Genomic DNA, 18366 nt, shown 5'->3' on the forward strand with positions numbered 1-18366 from the left:
CGAAAAGACAAAATTGAATCGGCATTCTTTTTGATATCGCTAATTTACGGCCGGTTTTTTTTGCCTTTTTAATGAATCTATATTTATTTTATCTTTAAGGGATAACACCACCCTTTAAAAATGTATGTGTAGGTCAGAAAACATTAGTAAAATTGCAAACGAACTAACTACATAAAGCAATAATGCCTCGTGGGGCAGCGAAACAACGGCGCGGGCGGAATATGCAAGTTCCGACGCGATTATGTCCGAATAATCGCGAATCCGTATAACCGAGGTCCGGATAATCGAGGTTCTACTGTACTGTAACTTATATATGTTTACAGGAAACTAAATAAACAAAACTCAATCGAATTTAAAATGAAGTACATTTTCTAATATTTATAAGGATTACATAAATTGAATTGCAAAATTAAAATTATTTATTTTTGGTATATTAGTGAGCTTTGGAACTTTACCTAGAAAAAATTAAAATTCGATTTATTTTCGATATTCAAAAAAAAGCAATCGTTTCGTCAACATAAGCAGAAAGTTTTTTTTTTGAATCATTGAAATCAGATGCTTAATTCTTTCAAAAACTGCCATTTTTTGCATATTTAGCTCGGTATCTTCAAAACGGCTGGACCAGCTTCTGCCAAAAACTAATCACCACATGTCCTCATCATTACGAATTGAATGATTTCTACACTCTTTGTTCCGATCTCCGAAACGGCAGTATCTGCCTTTGTCAAAAACTAATCAGCACATCTCCCTATGAATATATTCATAGCTGATTAGTTTTTGACAAAGGCAGATACAGCCATTTCGGAGATCGGAACAAAGAGTGTAGAAAATAGAAATCGAGTTTGAGAGAACGCAGGCAGCATCCGATTTGAATGATCCAAAAAAACATTCAATTCGTAATGATGAGGATTCCTCTAGGAATCGAATGTTTTTTGAACCATTCAAATTGGTTGATCCGTGCGCCCGAAAACGTGAACTAAATATTGTATCCACACACAGACACACACGCACATCCATTTTTTCTGAGGTATGCCAAAATGTTCAGAAACCTTCAAAACGTGAAGAAATGTAAAAATTTTCAATTTCGAAGTTCGGACGATTTCCCTACGGGAAGTTAATTAATTTATAGTATCCGCGGTAAAAGTACAATATTATTACCTTGGATTTTTCCACCCAAAATAATTGATTCAATAAGTTTGCCTATAATTTTTATAATATCGTATCATATTTTAACTGATTTTTAGTAAGTATAATATCTAAATTACATTTTTCTTAGTAATATATTACTTAAATTAAATTATAATTTAATTTATATTATTATCAGGGACGTTTCTGGGGTTCTCAGCGCCCGCATGCCATTTTTTTCTTATTAGAATTATATTAAAAAAAAACTATATTGAAAATTTTATATCCGAATTTTTAATTTCATATTTTAATATCATAATTATTAATTTCATATTTTAAGTGAATTAATTTGTCAAATCCTGTTCATATGTGTATCATTCAATCTGCCATCATATACTGTATTTTATATTATTTTTATTTCTGGCACATCTCAGCTGCTTTTTGGCAATAATAATGTAGATATTTTTTTTATTCATAATCATGAATTTATTATACATATTCTAATATTTTCTAGGCCCATAATAAATTAAAATTTTTGCCATATGACAGTTTTCATTTGTTTTTAATGCCAAATAATGTCTCAAATATTTTCAATGTCAAAGAATGATATGTCGTTTTTTGCAATTTTTTCCATTTATTTCTACAATAGTACTATATTTTTATGATCACATACATCCTCAAAAAATCCCTTAACAAACTTCAGAAAGATTTATCAAAATACGAATAATCGTTTAGCAGGAGTTTATTTACATACATCATTACAGAAAAATTTTGTATACTATATATATATATATATATATATATATATATATATATATATATGTGCGGTTAAGTCAATTTTCACAATTTTGCAAAGCTTTTTGCAATTCTGAGTGGCTAGATATTAATTTAGAAATAGGAGCAAACATCACTCTTTTTACACTAATTTATTAAATAATAATTTTACAAACGTTTTGAGACTAGGTTTGTCTCATCATCAGTGTATTATAATTTAAAATCTAAAATATAAATGTAGTACTATGTGTTAACTGTTCTAACTTGTTCTGGTTACTGGTGAAGTGCCAAAAGATTCGTAGGCGAATGAAACATCTGTACAAGGTCAACTTGGTGACTCATGAAATATCAAATAGGAATAAACAGGAATAGGGCCCAGTTAGACAATAGATGGTGCTAGAAAATAAAATATTGATAGAAAACGGTTTGTTTTAAAAAAATGTAAATCGTGAGTGTATGAAAGGTAGGTTATGAAAGTTAGTAACTTTAGGAAATATTATTATTAAATAATACATTTTTAAATAGATCTTAATAAAATTTAAACAAAAGATATTTAAGAAAAGTAGAAAAAGGTAAATTTTTATAAAATGATAATTGTGGAAGAGAAGTCATATATAAAAAATATGATAATACAATCAAAATAAAAATTAAAAAAAAATAAATGAGTGGATTATGTAAGAAAATATTAGTTTTTAAAAAAGGGTAAGAAAAACAGAATTACCTGTATGATGATTATGCACTAACACTTCTTCACTAAAAACGATTTAATTAATAAAAAGTGTATTTTTATAAACTTCTTTGCAAAAAAAGATTTCAACTCAAATTTATTAGTTATTAACTTCCCGTAGGGCAAGTTATAGTAATCGCAAAAAAATCGAAAATGAAAATTTTTATATATCTTTACGTTTCAAAATCTTTTGAACATTTTGGCATACCTTAGAAAAAATGGATGTATGTGTGTGTGTGTGTGTATGTATGTATGTATGTGCGTGTGTGTATGTATGTGCGGATACAAATTTTCGTCGACTATTTCGGAAACACGCATCAACCGATTTGAATAATTCAAAAAACATTCGATTCATATTGATAAGGAGACGTGGTGATTAGTTTTTGGCGAAGGCAGGTCTAGCCGTTCCGAAGATACGGGGCAAAAAGTGCCGAAAACGGTAATTCAGTTTTTAAGAGAACGGAGCGCCCGATTTGAATAAAAAACATTTTACTTGTATTGACAAGATAAAAAATTGATCACATTTTCATGAAGGCAAGTCTAGCGGTTTCGGAGATCTAATGAAAAAAGTAAAAAAATGCCATTCGGCGGTTTAAAATGATCATTAGACATATGCACATCAAATTATCAGATATTTTAACAATAAATATATTTTTTTTTTACATTTCTATGGGTTCCGTACCAATGCTTACGCGTTAGACGGCGGCGCGGCACTTGCGCGCTTTGACATTTCGTCTCTATGCAATTCAAGCAGTACGATTGCTTTGAAAAAAAGTTCAGAATTTCCAAAATATGTCAAAATGAAGAAAACATTTTTCTTTTCAAAAAAATTTTGTTTTCAAAAAAAAAAATTTTTTTTTTAGAAGTAATTTTTTGTCTAATTGTTTGTCAAAAATCTAATTTTTTCGAAGTAAAATTTTTTCAAAAATGTTAATCGTTTTTAAAAAAATAATAATTTTTGGTACGGAAAGTTCCAGCAATTTGCCTTAAGGCACGATGCCTTAATTGCCTTAAGACAGAATTCCACTTACAGCTAGTATCTTTTTAGAGTTGTTATGTGAGACAAAAAGTATTATTCCCTCAATCTTATTATGCTTATTTACCTATGCCAGTTGTGCTGGTTGCGAATAGATCATGGCATACGCAACATAACAACAGCTCAAGTGCGAATCGGCGAGTGCACTGCACAGTGCACAGTGCACGTGCGTTGCATAGCGGCGGCTGACTCGTTATTTCTGCAGTCGCGCTCGGTCGTGCCACCACCTTCGAGTTTCGATCATCCTCGGTATCGCGGTATCGGGGAAGTCGTCGGTCGCAGCGCTGCGAGAGCGACAGCAACGCTGTCAGTCAGTTTTCTGTCGTCGAACAGAAAGCATCATTTCGCCGTGTGTCGTATTTTATACAAATATAAGGTTATGTTATCGTACCGTTGAGCGCTATATTTGTATCATTCAAACATATTCGATGAGTTGACGTCCGAATTTTAGTTTTAAATGTAATTAATGTATAGAGCTATATAGTTAATATATAAAAAATATATAAATAAAATAATATATTGTGTTGTGTTACCAAGTGAAAAGTTAACTTTGCTTTTATTATTATTCTATATAAAGGTTTATCTTAAACTTAAAATATAATATTTTAAAAATAAAACGTTTTTATCGATGCGCTTTGAAGATATATGTTTTAAATATATTTTATTCATTAATATGACTTAAAGTTTATAAAATAAATATGCAGCAGTTGATACTAATACATAATTTATTAACGTAATACAAAGTGTTTTATATACCTAGTTGCATATATTTACATACGTATGTATACATAGCGTTTTAAATCAAATCGGGGCCACAGTGAGACGAACGTAGTTTGAATTGAATACGGAACCTTTGCAATGATCATTTCGAAGGACTTGTTTTTATTAGGCGAGCAAGATTATTTGCGTTTGCCAAAAGACGAGAAACGTTTGGGGACCAGCAACAATACGACTGTCGCCCCCGCCAACTCGAACGCCACTGTGCCTTTGGGGGACATGGGGAGCCAGCCGAATGGAAAACAAAGGTAACTTTACCACGATTGAAACATGCATATTCCACTACGAAAGATATGATTTGAAAACATTAGGTTTATTACGAAATGTATACATTATTTAACCTCTGTACAGCCTCGGTTTTTTTGTTTTTGTTTTTATAAGATTTTTTATTACATTTAATATGAACAAATACAATCTATACATTTACAAACTGAATACCTATCTTCATTTGAAGATAACAAAAACAATTATTTAAACTATAATAAATTCACTTAATTATAACTTTAATCTAAATAATATTTATAATGTGGCAAAAATATCACAAAAACCACAAACAATATATTTAAGGACAATACAACACTAAGAAAAACATAAATGTAGTAGTGAAAATTTTGGTAAATTAAAACTTAAATATTGATTTAAACTAAACATCTTTTATAAAACTTGGTAACACATAGTTTGAATACCAGAACATAATTTTAGTCACAGAACCTATAGCATTAATTGTTGTGTTATCATTTATTACACATTTTGAAAAAAATAATTTTGATATTTTATTTATTAAATCTATAATTTCCGGAACTTCTATTGCTTCATGTAATATTTTGTTGGATATATAATGTAGATTCACTGGATTTCTTGAATTTCCAAAGACTATCCTTAAGGCTTTATTTTGAATTTTTTGTAATTTATTTATATTAGTCTTGCTTGTCATGCACCAAATTGGTGAAGCATGTATCATGGTTGGTCTTATTAAAGATAGATATATTCTTCTTTTATTTGATTTGTTCAGTGTGCTTTAATACAGCCTCGGTAATTACGTAGTTTGCGGTGTATGGCCAATAGGTGAATGTGTTTACAAACAAACCTACAAATGTGCCTCCTGAAATATTGCTTGTTTGTCCAAATGTAATTATTGTGGGCCAGCGGTGGCGATATCGGTTAGAGCGTGGGCTAGTACCAACTAGTTCCAGTTTCGCTGGTTCGTTTCCCGTTACCGCTAAGCCTGACATCAGGCAACTTTGATGTCAAATTTTCACTTGGTGTTATAGATCACAATGTAATTCCAAGTGGAAATCGTACTCCGTGGACATAGTTGCATCATTCAACCATATGTAAACTATTAGACGTAAGAGCTAATATATAAATCCCACACATAGGAGAATGGTGAACCGATGGGTTGCCTCTCATAATAATACCTTAGGTCATAAGTCATGAACAAAAACAGCTTATAGAACATTAGAGTAAGAGTTCTGATTGCTGTAGAAACAATAAAAATTAAAAAAAAAATATCTTTAAAAAAATGTAATTATTGCAAAGTATATATATATATATATATATATATACATATATATATATATATATATATATATATATATATATATATATATATATATATATATATATATATATATATATATATATATATATATATATATATATATATATATATATATATATATATATATATATATATATAGCCGGATCGCTTAGGATTTGACTCCGCTTCAGCGAGGAGTTATGTCCGCTTAACAACTCCGAAACATTAAATTGTGTTCTATACTGTATTGTTCATATATCTTAAATTATTATTATATTAGGGTAATTCTTTGCTATAGAGGCAATCAGGCGACCAGACAATTTGTGAATAAAAAATGTCAATAAAATAATGATTTAAACAGAAGTCGGATATGACAAAATTTCCGAACAACTCCGCTTGAATTCACTCTTCATACCATCGGATATATCTCACTCTGGAGTTACCCTACTCTAATATATACATAAATATTAATATATATATATATATCTCGTATATATTTCTATGTAGCTAGTTTTTGGAACGTTCTTTGGTATTTTTCTTCGGAATCATTTCAAAACAAATGTACAACGCCTTAAGGTCCGTTTATCACTAACATAATAGTTATCAGTTATTATCTAACTATATACGTATGAATAATAGACGTTCGCTTACATAGTGTAAACAATTTATTACGATTTACAAACAAGTTTATCTAATCTTTTGCATACAAATTATTTCATGCACCGTGTAATTAGAAATATTATTCAAAAGTCGTGTTATTAGGATAAATTAATGAGTTTTACTAAATCATCAAATTGAACTTGATTTATGACAGATCATAGAATTTACATTTCTTAGATTGTTGGGAGCTATGCATTTGGGTTTGTGTTTATATTGGGTCAAGTAAAAAGTTCGTTGCGTTTATTTGGTGAAACTCAACATGTTTTTTATAGGGTAAAAATAAATTTATTCAAATTAAATATGCTTATTAATACCTACAATGTTTCGCTTTTTTCGAGTGGAGCCATGATGCCACCGATGAAGAAGTTTTCTGGCTTCTGGTTGAAAAACTAAATCAAGTGTTTTTTGCAATCAGTTTAATTCCATTAAGATAGTTTTGCAGAGATCGGAACAAATGTTAGTCACATGGTGCTATGTCTGAGTATACGGTGGATGCATAAAAATTTCTCAACTAAGCTTTTGCAACTTTTGGCAGGTTATCAAATAAGTGTATGGTCGGGCTTTGTTATGATGGAAGACAATATATTTAATTGAAGCTGTTTTCTTTCAATTGCTTGGCGTAATCTCTCTATTTATTTACAGTAAGATTGATAATTAATGGTCTGACCAACTGGAAGTAGCTCACGATTGACAATTACCTTCCAGTCCCACCACAAACACAGCATCATATTTTTCAGTGTCATTTCTGATTTGTAAACGTTTGTCGTCGCTCACCATCATTAAACTAAGATTTATTTCGCCTCCGATTGTCGTATATAATCTACTTTTTCTTACCAGTTATGAAAAGTTTCAGAAATGGTTCGATTTCATTGGATTTCAGCTTCGTATCGCAGACGTTGATTTGTTCTATCAAGTTCTTCGCGCCCAACTCATGATGGTCCCACACATCGAGCTTTCTTTTGTACTTAGCTTTATATAATTGGTTCAAAACAGATTCCTGATCAATGGCTAGTTCCCTCCTAATGTCGACACAGCTTATTTGCTTATCTTGCTCTGCCTTTTTAAATTCCTTTCAATTTCTTCAGTGATTCGATGAGCGGAGCCTGGCACATCTTTCACATCAAAATTACCAGAACGAAAGCGAACGAACCGTTTTCGAGCAGCAGATTTTGATAAAGTACCTTCACCTTATACAGTATAATTTGTTTTCTTAAGATTGTGCAGCGTTCTTCCCTCTATCATAATAATATTGCAAAATATAGCGACTTTTTTTCATTTGCTCCATTTTCAAACACAAATAACTTTTCAACCACTTGGCCAATTTTTTAATTATACCATCAAAGTAATACTCGAAGTGTCACCTTTCTAACGAGGGTTCATCAGTGCCGCTGCGATCTGCACTTCCTGAATTATTTGTAAAGCCGTCTATCGTGGAAAACGAAACGAACTTTTTATTTTACTCAATATAATATATAGAATTCTGGATTAAGACTAATTCAGTTTGATACCTTAATAAACATCCTTTTTATATGAATTTATTATTCTTTGTAGTGTGTACATTAGGTACACGCTTAATCACAATCTGTATTTTTCAATTTATTTTATTACAATACTGGCTACTTATTACAATAGATTTGAAAATTTAAACTATGGAATAGAAGAAAAAATATAAAAAGTATTTAAACGAGGTAGAGGCAAAAGCAACTAAATTAAAAATATTTTAGTATATATATGTAATTTGTCCAATTGCGTTATGTTTTTTTTTATGCTATTATTAATAACAATCAGAATATTAGTTACATTCTATGAGTTATTTTCATCAACATAATTAAATATAATTATAGATAGTAGTTTCTCCAGTGTGTATTTAATATTAGATGCAATTTTACTAGATCAAGTGTATGGAATGTAGACGATTTTTTGTATCTAGCTACTACGTACAATAAATAGAATTACATAAATCTTCTGCCACAATTTTATTCGAAACTGAAAGCAAACTTTTCTAACCATTTACGATACGTGAGTTATCCTTCGATTGTTATAAAGTTAAGTTTCTGTTGAATTCTTAATAGTAGAATAGTAATAATTGATAGTAGAATAAATTCGTTATTTTTGGTTTTCCAAGTTCTATTAAATGAACACTATAATGAAACATATCCTAAATTGTTTGGTTTCGCATCAGTCTTCGGCGTATTTCAAGTAACACCTTTATGCTTGTTTACTCTTATGGTCGTTTATAAAATAATTTTTGTCGAAGTTTTTTTGCATCTCATTAACTAATTTATTTATTCATAACATAACGTTGTCCTTTGGTTATGCATAATATTATGCCGTGACATTTGTGATGCGTGCCTGGAACCTTGGCCTCTTCGATTAAAATTATCGCCAATCGATTTTGCGATATTTGTAAGTAGGTCTCAACGCTTTTCCTGTTTTACTGATACGTGACATCTACAAAGTACACAGACGGTTAAAAATTGGTAAAAATTATATATATATATATATATATATATATATATATATATATAACTCCATAAAATAAAAAGTAGAGAAAAGCGATGAAGTAACGTATATTGCTTTTAAAAATGTCTGTTTTAATATAAATTGAAATAAATAATGTAGCTCGTATATATACCAAGTCCCGAATGGTTTATTCCGGATTTCCACCTTCCGTCCCGGATTCTTTGCAAAGCATTATTTGTCACGGATTGTTCCTGGTTTTCGAGAAGTATACATTTGAATTGAATTTTTGGAATTATTTGCTAATAAAATTACAACTATTCAAATATCTGAAATTGTTACATCGAGTTTGTCCATATGAAACAATACGTTATTAATGAGAAAATGTCCGAATGCAAAATTCCAAACGTGAGTTAAAATAGACTCAAACGTTAATAATTTCGAATTTCTTATTTTTAATTTTACGAAAATAAGCAAAAATTATAAGGACTTTCCCAGGTCTTTTGAACTGCCTTGCACAAATGCTAATTTTGACTAAGTAAGTTAATTATGGAGAAAATTGAACAGGATTTTATACAACGCTTAGAAGCGAAAAATCCTATATATAAAAAGTTTAACATATAATGGGATTTTTACTAGAAGTCAGTTTGCATAAAAAATCGATTTGTTTAAAACAGTTTTTTTATTTGATCCTTAAATAAATAAATAAATAGTATTTGTTATTGAAATCATATTCAAGTATTTAGCACAAAACTACCAGCCTGGTACTTTCCCAGTTTTTCATATTAAGCATTTATTCGTATGATCCTCCAAGTGTTTTTGTGCATACTATTTTCATCGATAAGTCTGAGTATTTTTTTTATCTTTGCGTTGCGATATTACTAAAGATTAACCGAAATTAAAATTTATAGATTCCATTTACATATTATTCAGCTACTTTTTTTATAATTTTATTTGGACAGCGATCAGAACTATGAGTTCTGATTCTATGAGCTATTTTGATTAATATCTTACAAACTACGTTTGTTTTATTACAGATGGCAACCCAAACAGTTGTCACATCTCTGTATGATAAATTTTTATTACAATCTCTGTAATAGGTCAAGTATGGTGCAACAATGCCGGGTGAGGGCTATTTTCACTTAGAAACATATTGCTATTTATATTTCCAAGTGAAAATCGTTGTCACTGTTGCCTGACAACAGGCTGCTCGAAGTGGGTATCGAACCCGGGACCTCTGAAACAAGTCCCATCGCTCTTAACCGCTTACCTACGGGCGAGCCCTTTCAGCTACTAATAAAGTTTTGATTGACAAAAAAAATATTATTCAACCGATCTTGAGCCGGCGGTGGCGATATCGGTTAGAACGAGGGCTAGTAGCAACTAGTCCCGGGTTCGTTGGTTCGATTCCCGCTACCGCCATAGCCCCACATCAGGCAACTTGGATGTCAAATTTTCATTTGAATTTATAGATCTCAAATATAGCCTTAAGTGAAAATCGTCTCTCCTGGGTATAGTTGCATGTATATAATAAAGAAGTCAGCAAATACTTCGAGTATAGTTAATTAGTCATAACTGGAATGACAACTAATGGGTTTGCCATTCATTCTAAAGATCCATGTAATAAAAAGTCAAAACAACTACTGAATGGCTTAAGTGTAACAGAATTGTAATTAAAATAATAATAAAAAAATTCAACCGATGTTCACAAAACCAAAGCTATGGACATTAAATTTTTTTAAAAAAAATAATTATGCTTATTATGAAAGGAAACGATATTTGAAGTACCAATCCTCTGATATCTAAAAAGCATTTTAGAGTTTCTCCTCTTTGTCCAGTTTTAGAGTCTAAAAATATTGTAGGCAATTGGGAATCTGGTTTTATAACACCGACTGATTATTGAAACAGTGATATATGTTTCTCGTGTATAAAATGGCGGGTAAGATAATTAAACAACTAAAGTAGTTGTTGGCCTGTTACAAGCCTAAAATATTGGACCGCTAGAATGATCAGCGTGTGGCACGACCCGTGACTTCGGTTCGAGGTCTGGGAATGCGCGGATGTAAGTCAGCTCGGCGTCGCGTCTTGACAGGGAGAGCCCGTTACTTTGTGACAAAGAATGGCATGCCGAAGTTGCCGGGTCTATCGTCTAGTCCAAACGAATCAAACCGTGTTTGACAATAAGCTGGGTAACGCTAACGATGCACAAACTTTATATAATATAAAAATAATAGACATTACATAAATAAATTAACTAGTGGGGCGCATGGCATCGAGCCTTAAGGCAATTTGCTGAAACTTCCCGTACCAAAAATTATTTTTTCAAAAAGATTATTACTTTGAAAAAATTAGATTAAAAAATGTTTTCTTTATTTTGAAATATTTTGGAAGTTCTGAACTTTTTTTTTCAAAGCAATCGTACAGCTTTAACTGCATAGAGAGGAAATATCGAAGCGCGTAAGCGCCAAGTCGCCGTCTGACGGAAGAACATTGGCACGAAACCCATAGGAATGTAAACAAAATTTATACTTATTGTTAAAATCTCTATAAAATATCTGATAATTTGATGTGCATATGTCTAACCATCATTTTTGACCTCAAAATGACATTCTTCTTTTTCATTTTTTTACTAGATTTCCGAAACCGCTAGACCTTTATGAAAATTTGATCAGTTCTTCATCTTGTTAATACAAGTAAAATGTTTTTTGAATTATTAAAATCGGACGCTCCGTTCTCTTAAAAACTGAGTTACCGTTTTTGGCACTTTTTGCCCCTATCTTCGAAACGGCTAGACTTGCCTTTGCCAAAAACTAATCAGCACGTCTCAATATCAATACGAATCGAATGTTTTTTTGAATTATTCAAATCGGTTGATTGGCGTTCCCGAAATCGTCGACGAAAATTTGTTTTGGCACACACACATGCACACACACATACATCCATTTTTTTTAAGGTATGCCAAAATGTTCAGAAGGTATTGAAACGTAAAGTATATAAAAATTTTCATTTTCGATTTTTTTGCGATTACTATAACTTACATACGGGAAGTTAAAAATATGTTTCATAAACTATGATTTGAGACAACTATTCGATATAATTTTTTTATCGGAGATTATTTTGTCGAGAAACTAACTATAAGAAATAGATTCTTAGTTCCAAGTTCGTTAGTACTTTAGTAGAAATTATTAAAAATATATATTTTTCATTGTTCTTTTTATTTGAATAGAATTGACCTAAATTTTGATTATATTCAATGCGCTATTATTAACATTGACTGACTGAATCAAATGACGATTTTGTTGTAGTAAATTTAATTTTGCATTTATTATTTTTATTTGAATTAAAAAAACATTTTTTTAAATTTTTTTGGCCTCGTTTACTCTGAGCATTTAGCCACCTACAACATTTTTATTTATTTACATTCTATACTAATTTTTATATCATATTTAATCTATATATATATATATATATATATATATATATATATATATATATTATATTCTATATATTCTTATTAACTTTTCTTCTTCTTATTTTCTTCAATTCTTGCTTTTTCATATCAAAATTCTAATTGTATTCAACTTTTATTCTTCTTTTAATATCAGCAAATTCTAATATATTTTCTTCTCACTCCTAATACAATTTAGGTATTCGAATTCTGTAATTCCTAATTTTAATCAATTTCTATCTAACAAATACAATTTTATTTAATTTTAAATTAACTACACATATTTTTTCATAAATTCTAAGGTATTGACAGGGTTTCGATCCAAAGATCCCTGTCGTGTGAATCGAACATGCTACTAAATGAGCCTATGCTCGCCACTAAAATAAAAATTAAGCTGCGTACTCTACTAATATTAAATGATACTCAACACTGAGTAATTACAATTACTAAATATGTTTAAACTTTAGCATTTGTTTATTTTTAAAATATTTAATTTTATTTATAACTGTATGATTAATAATGAATGAAATAAACTTCTTTTCAATAATGAAAAATGCAACATTAACGACTATTATCTTCAAGAAGTAAATACATAAAACTATATTAAAATTAAGCAATAACTTAACGTATAAATATAATTCTAAAACTTAATACTAATATGAAGTTATTGGATTTTTTGCTTGACCTATAACAAATCTTAATAAAGTATCGTACTGATTGTAATTTTTTATATTTATTTTTATTGGTCTGTATTACATTAGTGTGTACAAACTAACGACATTCAGTTGATTTTATTGAAAAATTTGACAAAACATATTATGAAATTTATATATTATATGTTTGTATTTTTGCATTTATCAAAACTTTTTCTATTATCTAAATCATTACAAAATGTTAAATTTGTGTATGTATGCAATATGCATTATACACATTTTAAAACATTTTCATATAATAGGATCTATAAACGTCATACATTTCATTGTTAGTGTTTGTTTTAAACAAGGGAATATTTAAAACTATCTTTTTCACACAATTCTGGGAATTTCAAATATATTACATATATATGCATGTTGTTAACATACGCGAATACGTAAGATAATTATTAGTAAGTATAAAAGGGAAAGATATTTGCAGTTTTAATTATTTTGATCTTAAAATAAAACTAGCTGTAAGTGGAATTCTGTCTTAAGGCAATTAGGGCATCGTGCCTTAAGGCAAATTGCTGAAACTTCCCGTACCAAAAATTATTATTTTTTTTTAAAACGATTAACATTTTTGAAAAAAAATTACTTTGAAAAAATAAGATTTTTGAGAAACTATAAATTGGACAAAAAATTAGTTTTTTTTGAAAAAAAAAAAATTTAAAAAAAAATATTTTTTTTACAAAAATTTTTTTTTTTTGAAAAAAAATTTTTTTTTCTTTATTTTGACATATTGTGGAAGATCTGAACTTTTTTTTCAAAGCAATCGTACTGCTTTAACTACATAGGGACAAAATATAAAGCGCGTAAGCGCGGCGTCGCTGTCTAACGCATAAGCATTGGTACGGAACCGATAGGAATGTTAACAAAATGTATACTTATTGTTAAAATCTCTATAAAATGTCTGATAATTTGATGTGCATATGTCTAATGATCATTTTTGACCGCCAAATGGCTCATTTTTTTACTTTTTCCTCTATATCTCCGAAACCGCTAGACCTGCCCTCATGAAAATTTGATCAATTCTTCATCTTGTCAATACAAATAAAATGTTTTTTGAATTATTAAAATCGGACGCTCCGTTCTCTTAAAAACTGAGTTACCGTTTTCGGAACTTTTTGCCCCGTATCTTCGGAACGGCTTGACCTGCCTTTGCCAAAAACTAATCAGCACGTCTCCTTATCAATACGGATCGAATGTTTTTTGAATTATTCAAATCGGTTGATCCGTGTTCCTGAAATCGTCGACGAAAATTTGTATCCGCACATACATACACACACATACATACATACATACATACACACACACACACACACACATACACACACACACACACACACACACACACATACATCCATTTTTTCTAAGGTATGCCAAAATGTTCAGAAACCTCTGAAACGTAAAGATATATAAAAATTTTCATTTTCGATTTTTTTGCGATTACTATAACTTGCCCTACGGGAAGTTAATAATTAATGCATTGTGTAAATGATGTAAAGAGATCATCTCCATCGATCTATGGAGAGAGCAACTCTCAATTTTAATAGAATAATTTCAATAAACGTATGAGAAATCTTTGATGACATAACTGTAATTCGAAATTCCCGTTTGCAGTGCTTAGTCACGTGCCCTTTTTTATAAGTCTATATCAGCTTACTTTTGATCTATGAAGTAGATTCTTTTGGGATGTACTCAGGATATTTTATATATTTTAGATACGTGAATTATAATTTGAAATATGAGATGATATATTTTAGATACATGAACATGAATTTTTAAATTTGTTTCGAAAATCACATTAAATGGATTATATTATCAATATTCATACAAAAGTTAATTATTTTAATTATTGTGTCTTAAGATATAAGCGATATTACATATTTAACACTAATTCTAACATGGGCTCCATATGCATATATATCTTTATATGAAAATTGATAATATAATTCCATTATTTCAAATCGTGTGATATTTTTTGCTATTATCAATTCATGAATGTGAACGAGTTTTTTTTTAGAATTCTTAATGTTGGATTATTGAGTAACGTTTTTTCAAGATACGGAAGAAAAGGTACCAACAATGATAATTCAGTTGTTAAGAAAATGGAGTGTCCGATTAGAATGATTCAGAAAACATTTTTTGTATTGACAACACGTAAAACTGATTAAATTTTTGGAGAGGCGGGTCAAGCGGTTTCGGAGACCAAAAATAATCATTAGACATATGTACATCAAATTATCAGATATTTTAAAAATAAGTGCAAATTTTTTAGCTTGATTCAAGCATTGTTGTATCAGTTTTCACTTAAAAATGCAAAAATCTGCATGTAAAATGTAAAAATCTGCACTAACAAGCTTTATAAAAGAGAAAAATCAATACGTTTTGCAACTAGATATAAAGAAAAAATGACAAATCCTTTGGGCTTTCCAAACGAATAAACCCACTAGAACTCTGCTACACAAAGAAATTTTGTATTTTTTTTATTATGTTTTTATATAAAAACTTATTATGTTTATTACTCTATTTACTGAATGTAGATTCAATTGGTAACTTCTACTTATTATAATTTACTTTTTATATTTTCTTCATAATTTCTTTAACGTCCTAAATTATATGGTGAAATAAAAAAATTCTACACGCATTATGGCAGTGACAATGCCTGGAGGTATAATCCCCACGTCAAAAAATTCTTGTAAGTATTTTTGGTCTTATTGAATTCTATTTAAGGTTTTATTGTATCATTTTTTTAATAATTAGGTTTTGTAATTATTGGATGTTATAATAACCTGATAATTAATAAACTTTATTAATTAACTTACTATGAGTAGTATACTTGATTGTATTAAATGCGTTAACAATCTGTCTTATAAAGGCTTTGAATTTGTTTGCTACTGATCTTTCGCTTTTTTTAAACCTCGAGCTCAAAGATTCCTTGGAACAAAATGTTCGCTAAAATGCCGTCGATTTCATTAATTAATCTGTATTGTTGTTTGATTTGTTTTAACTGCTGTTTATTCTGAGTTTCTTTGTTTTTCTCTTATGAATAATTCGTCCAGTTGAACTGTGTTCAGATACAGTTACGATTTAGTATTAGTGTATGATTTATCGAGGAGAAAATACAAATTTATATATGTATATATATATATATATTTATATATATATATATATATATATATATATATATATATTATAGTTTATATAATAATAAGGTTCGTAATCAATATGAGCCGGGCAATGTATATGCTTGACAGGTCATCGTACGATTTATTTGGATGATCTGGTATACATATGAAAGCAAGATAAACGATTTCTATATTTCAAAACGGTACATATATACGCTCGCAGAAGCCGAGCGTATGGGTTGAGCTTCGTCTGTGTTAGTTTTGATACGATTTATTTTCGTCGCGGAAGCTACGGTTCTTATGCAATTTTCTTTATTATTATTTAGGTTTTTTTACATTAATGTCGATATGCAATTAGTAGCAGAATACGATAAGTTTATAATTTTTATTTTCGTTTTTGTATTGTTGACTGATTCAGCGTAGTCAATTATATAAATATATATATATATATATATATATATATATATATATATATATTTTTTTTTGTCAATCAAAACTTTATTCAAGAATGATTAAAATATGCGAGTAATTTTAAACACCGTGGTAATGTCGTGCAATTTTATATTTTATTTGCTAATATTTTTTTATCATGGTTTGAATAATTAATATTTTGATATCGACAGTGATTTATTTAGAAATTAATAACGATATTATCTGATGTTATACTTAAGGTGCCGGATTTTACCCTAGTGTTTCCTTCTAGTTTTTCTAAAAGCAATAATTATCCCGGGTTTCGATTACGGCATATCGAGAGCACAGGATATAAACGAGTCGGGCGAATTAATATTGCATGATGGCTTAAGTGCACCCACACTACGGCTCGAAGCACAGGGTGCTCGGGATTAAACCAGAAAGCGGTTAGTCGGCAAGAATATTTGAAGTGTCGAGAACCAAGAGCAGCGTTACATACTTTTAATTTTACTTATGAAGATATTCGCGACAAACTTTTACCATCATCCTAACTGGGAAAGTAATTTTGTCAATATTTTTGTCAGAAGCGGATCAAAACCATAATCTGAATATAATTTGTCATATAAGTTTAGATGGCATTACAAATTTCATTTGAATATTCATAATTCATAATTTTCTAATTTGCGCCTCTTTTACTTAAATTTAGTGTTGAACGTTCACACCTAAGAAAATATTTACATATTGTTTTGAAACAAACAAAAATGTTTTTTAGGTATAACTTAGCGATAAATTAATTAAAAGTGACAATTTGTGTCATCTTTTATTGAAAATTCGACGCTCTGCAAAGCATTTTTTTATAATTTGTTTATTTGTAGAGCGTCGAATTTGAATAAACCTCATTCATTTGTTTGATAAGTTATATCTAAAAAACATTTTTAAAATTTATGAAAATTTTTCCATGCTATTTCCATACAAACTTGAATTGATTGATTGCGTACTATCTAAAAGACAATATTAAGAGCTAAAACTTATAAAGGATTTTTTTGATCGATTTGCACTTGAGCCCCTGGGAGAAAGAAATTCGAAAATGTCCTTATTAAGGACTACCCTATATATATATATATATATATATATATATATATATATATATATATATGTAATTTTATTTTATAGATTAGTAGTTTAGATACGATCAAGTCTACTTGAATACAATATTTCCTAATTCAAATTGTTATGAGCTTGTTTGTTTGTTTTTTTTATACGTTTATTTTATTTAATATCAAATGTAAATTATATGATTTTTACATGAATATCTTTACTAAAAGATTAATAACTAAGCTTCAGTTATCACCTTATAATTTTACACATCACTTCTATTTTGTTTTACAATATACATATTTATATCTGAAGCCTGTAAAAAATAATTATGTCGATACATTATTGTCCAATATACCCTTTAAATGAATATGCACTAAGGTTAATGAATTACCTTTCACAATATTAAAAGAGTAATTGTATGAACAAGGTAAATATCATTAAAATTGCACTACCATATATTATGCCATAAAAATAAATTTGTACTTTA

General features: G+C 29.3%; 1 protein-coding gene across 1 annotated transcript in view; it reads left to right on the forward strand.

The window, feature by feature from the left end:
- The first annotated feature begins 4369 nt into the window (after positions 1-4369).
- Positions 4370-18366, forward strand: part of LOC113378792 (ABC transporter G family member 14-like) — a 213713-nt gene continuing 199716 nt past the window's right edge. The window contains exon 1 of the mRNA XM_026619385.1: positions 4370-4687. Within this exon, the coding sequence (XP_026475170.1) occupies positions 4521-4687 (167 nt within the window). The 5' untranslated portion in view covers positions 4370-4520. The remainder of the gene's footprint in view (positions 4688-18366) is intronic.

Source organism: Ctenocephalides felis, unplaced genomic scaffold (assembly GCF_003426905.1).
Source record: "Ctenocephalides felis isolate EL2017-DRISC unplaced genomic scaffold, ASM342690v1 CF-g0.4_SCAFFOLD_01886, whole genome shotgun sequence".
NCBI classification, from domain to species: domain Eukaryota; kingdom Metazoa; phylum Arthropoda; class Insecta; order Siphonaptera; family Pulicidae; genus Ctenocephalides; species Ctenocephalides felis.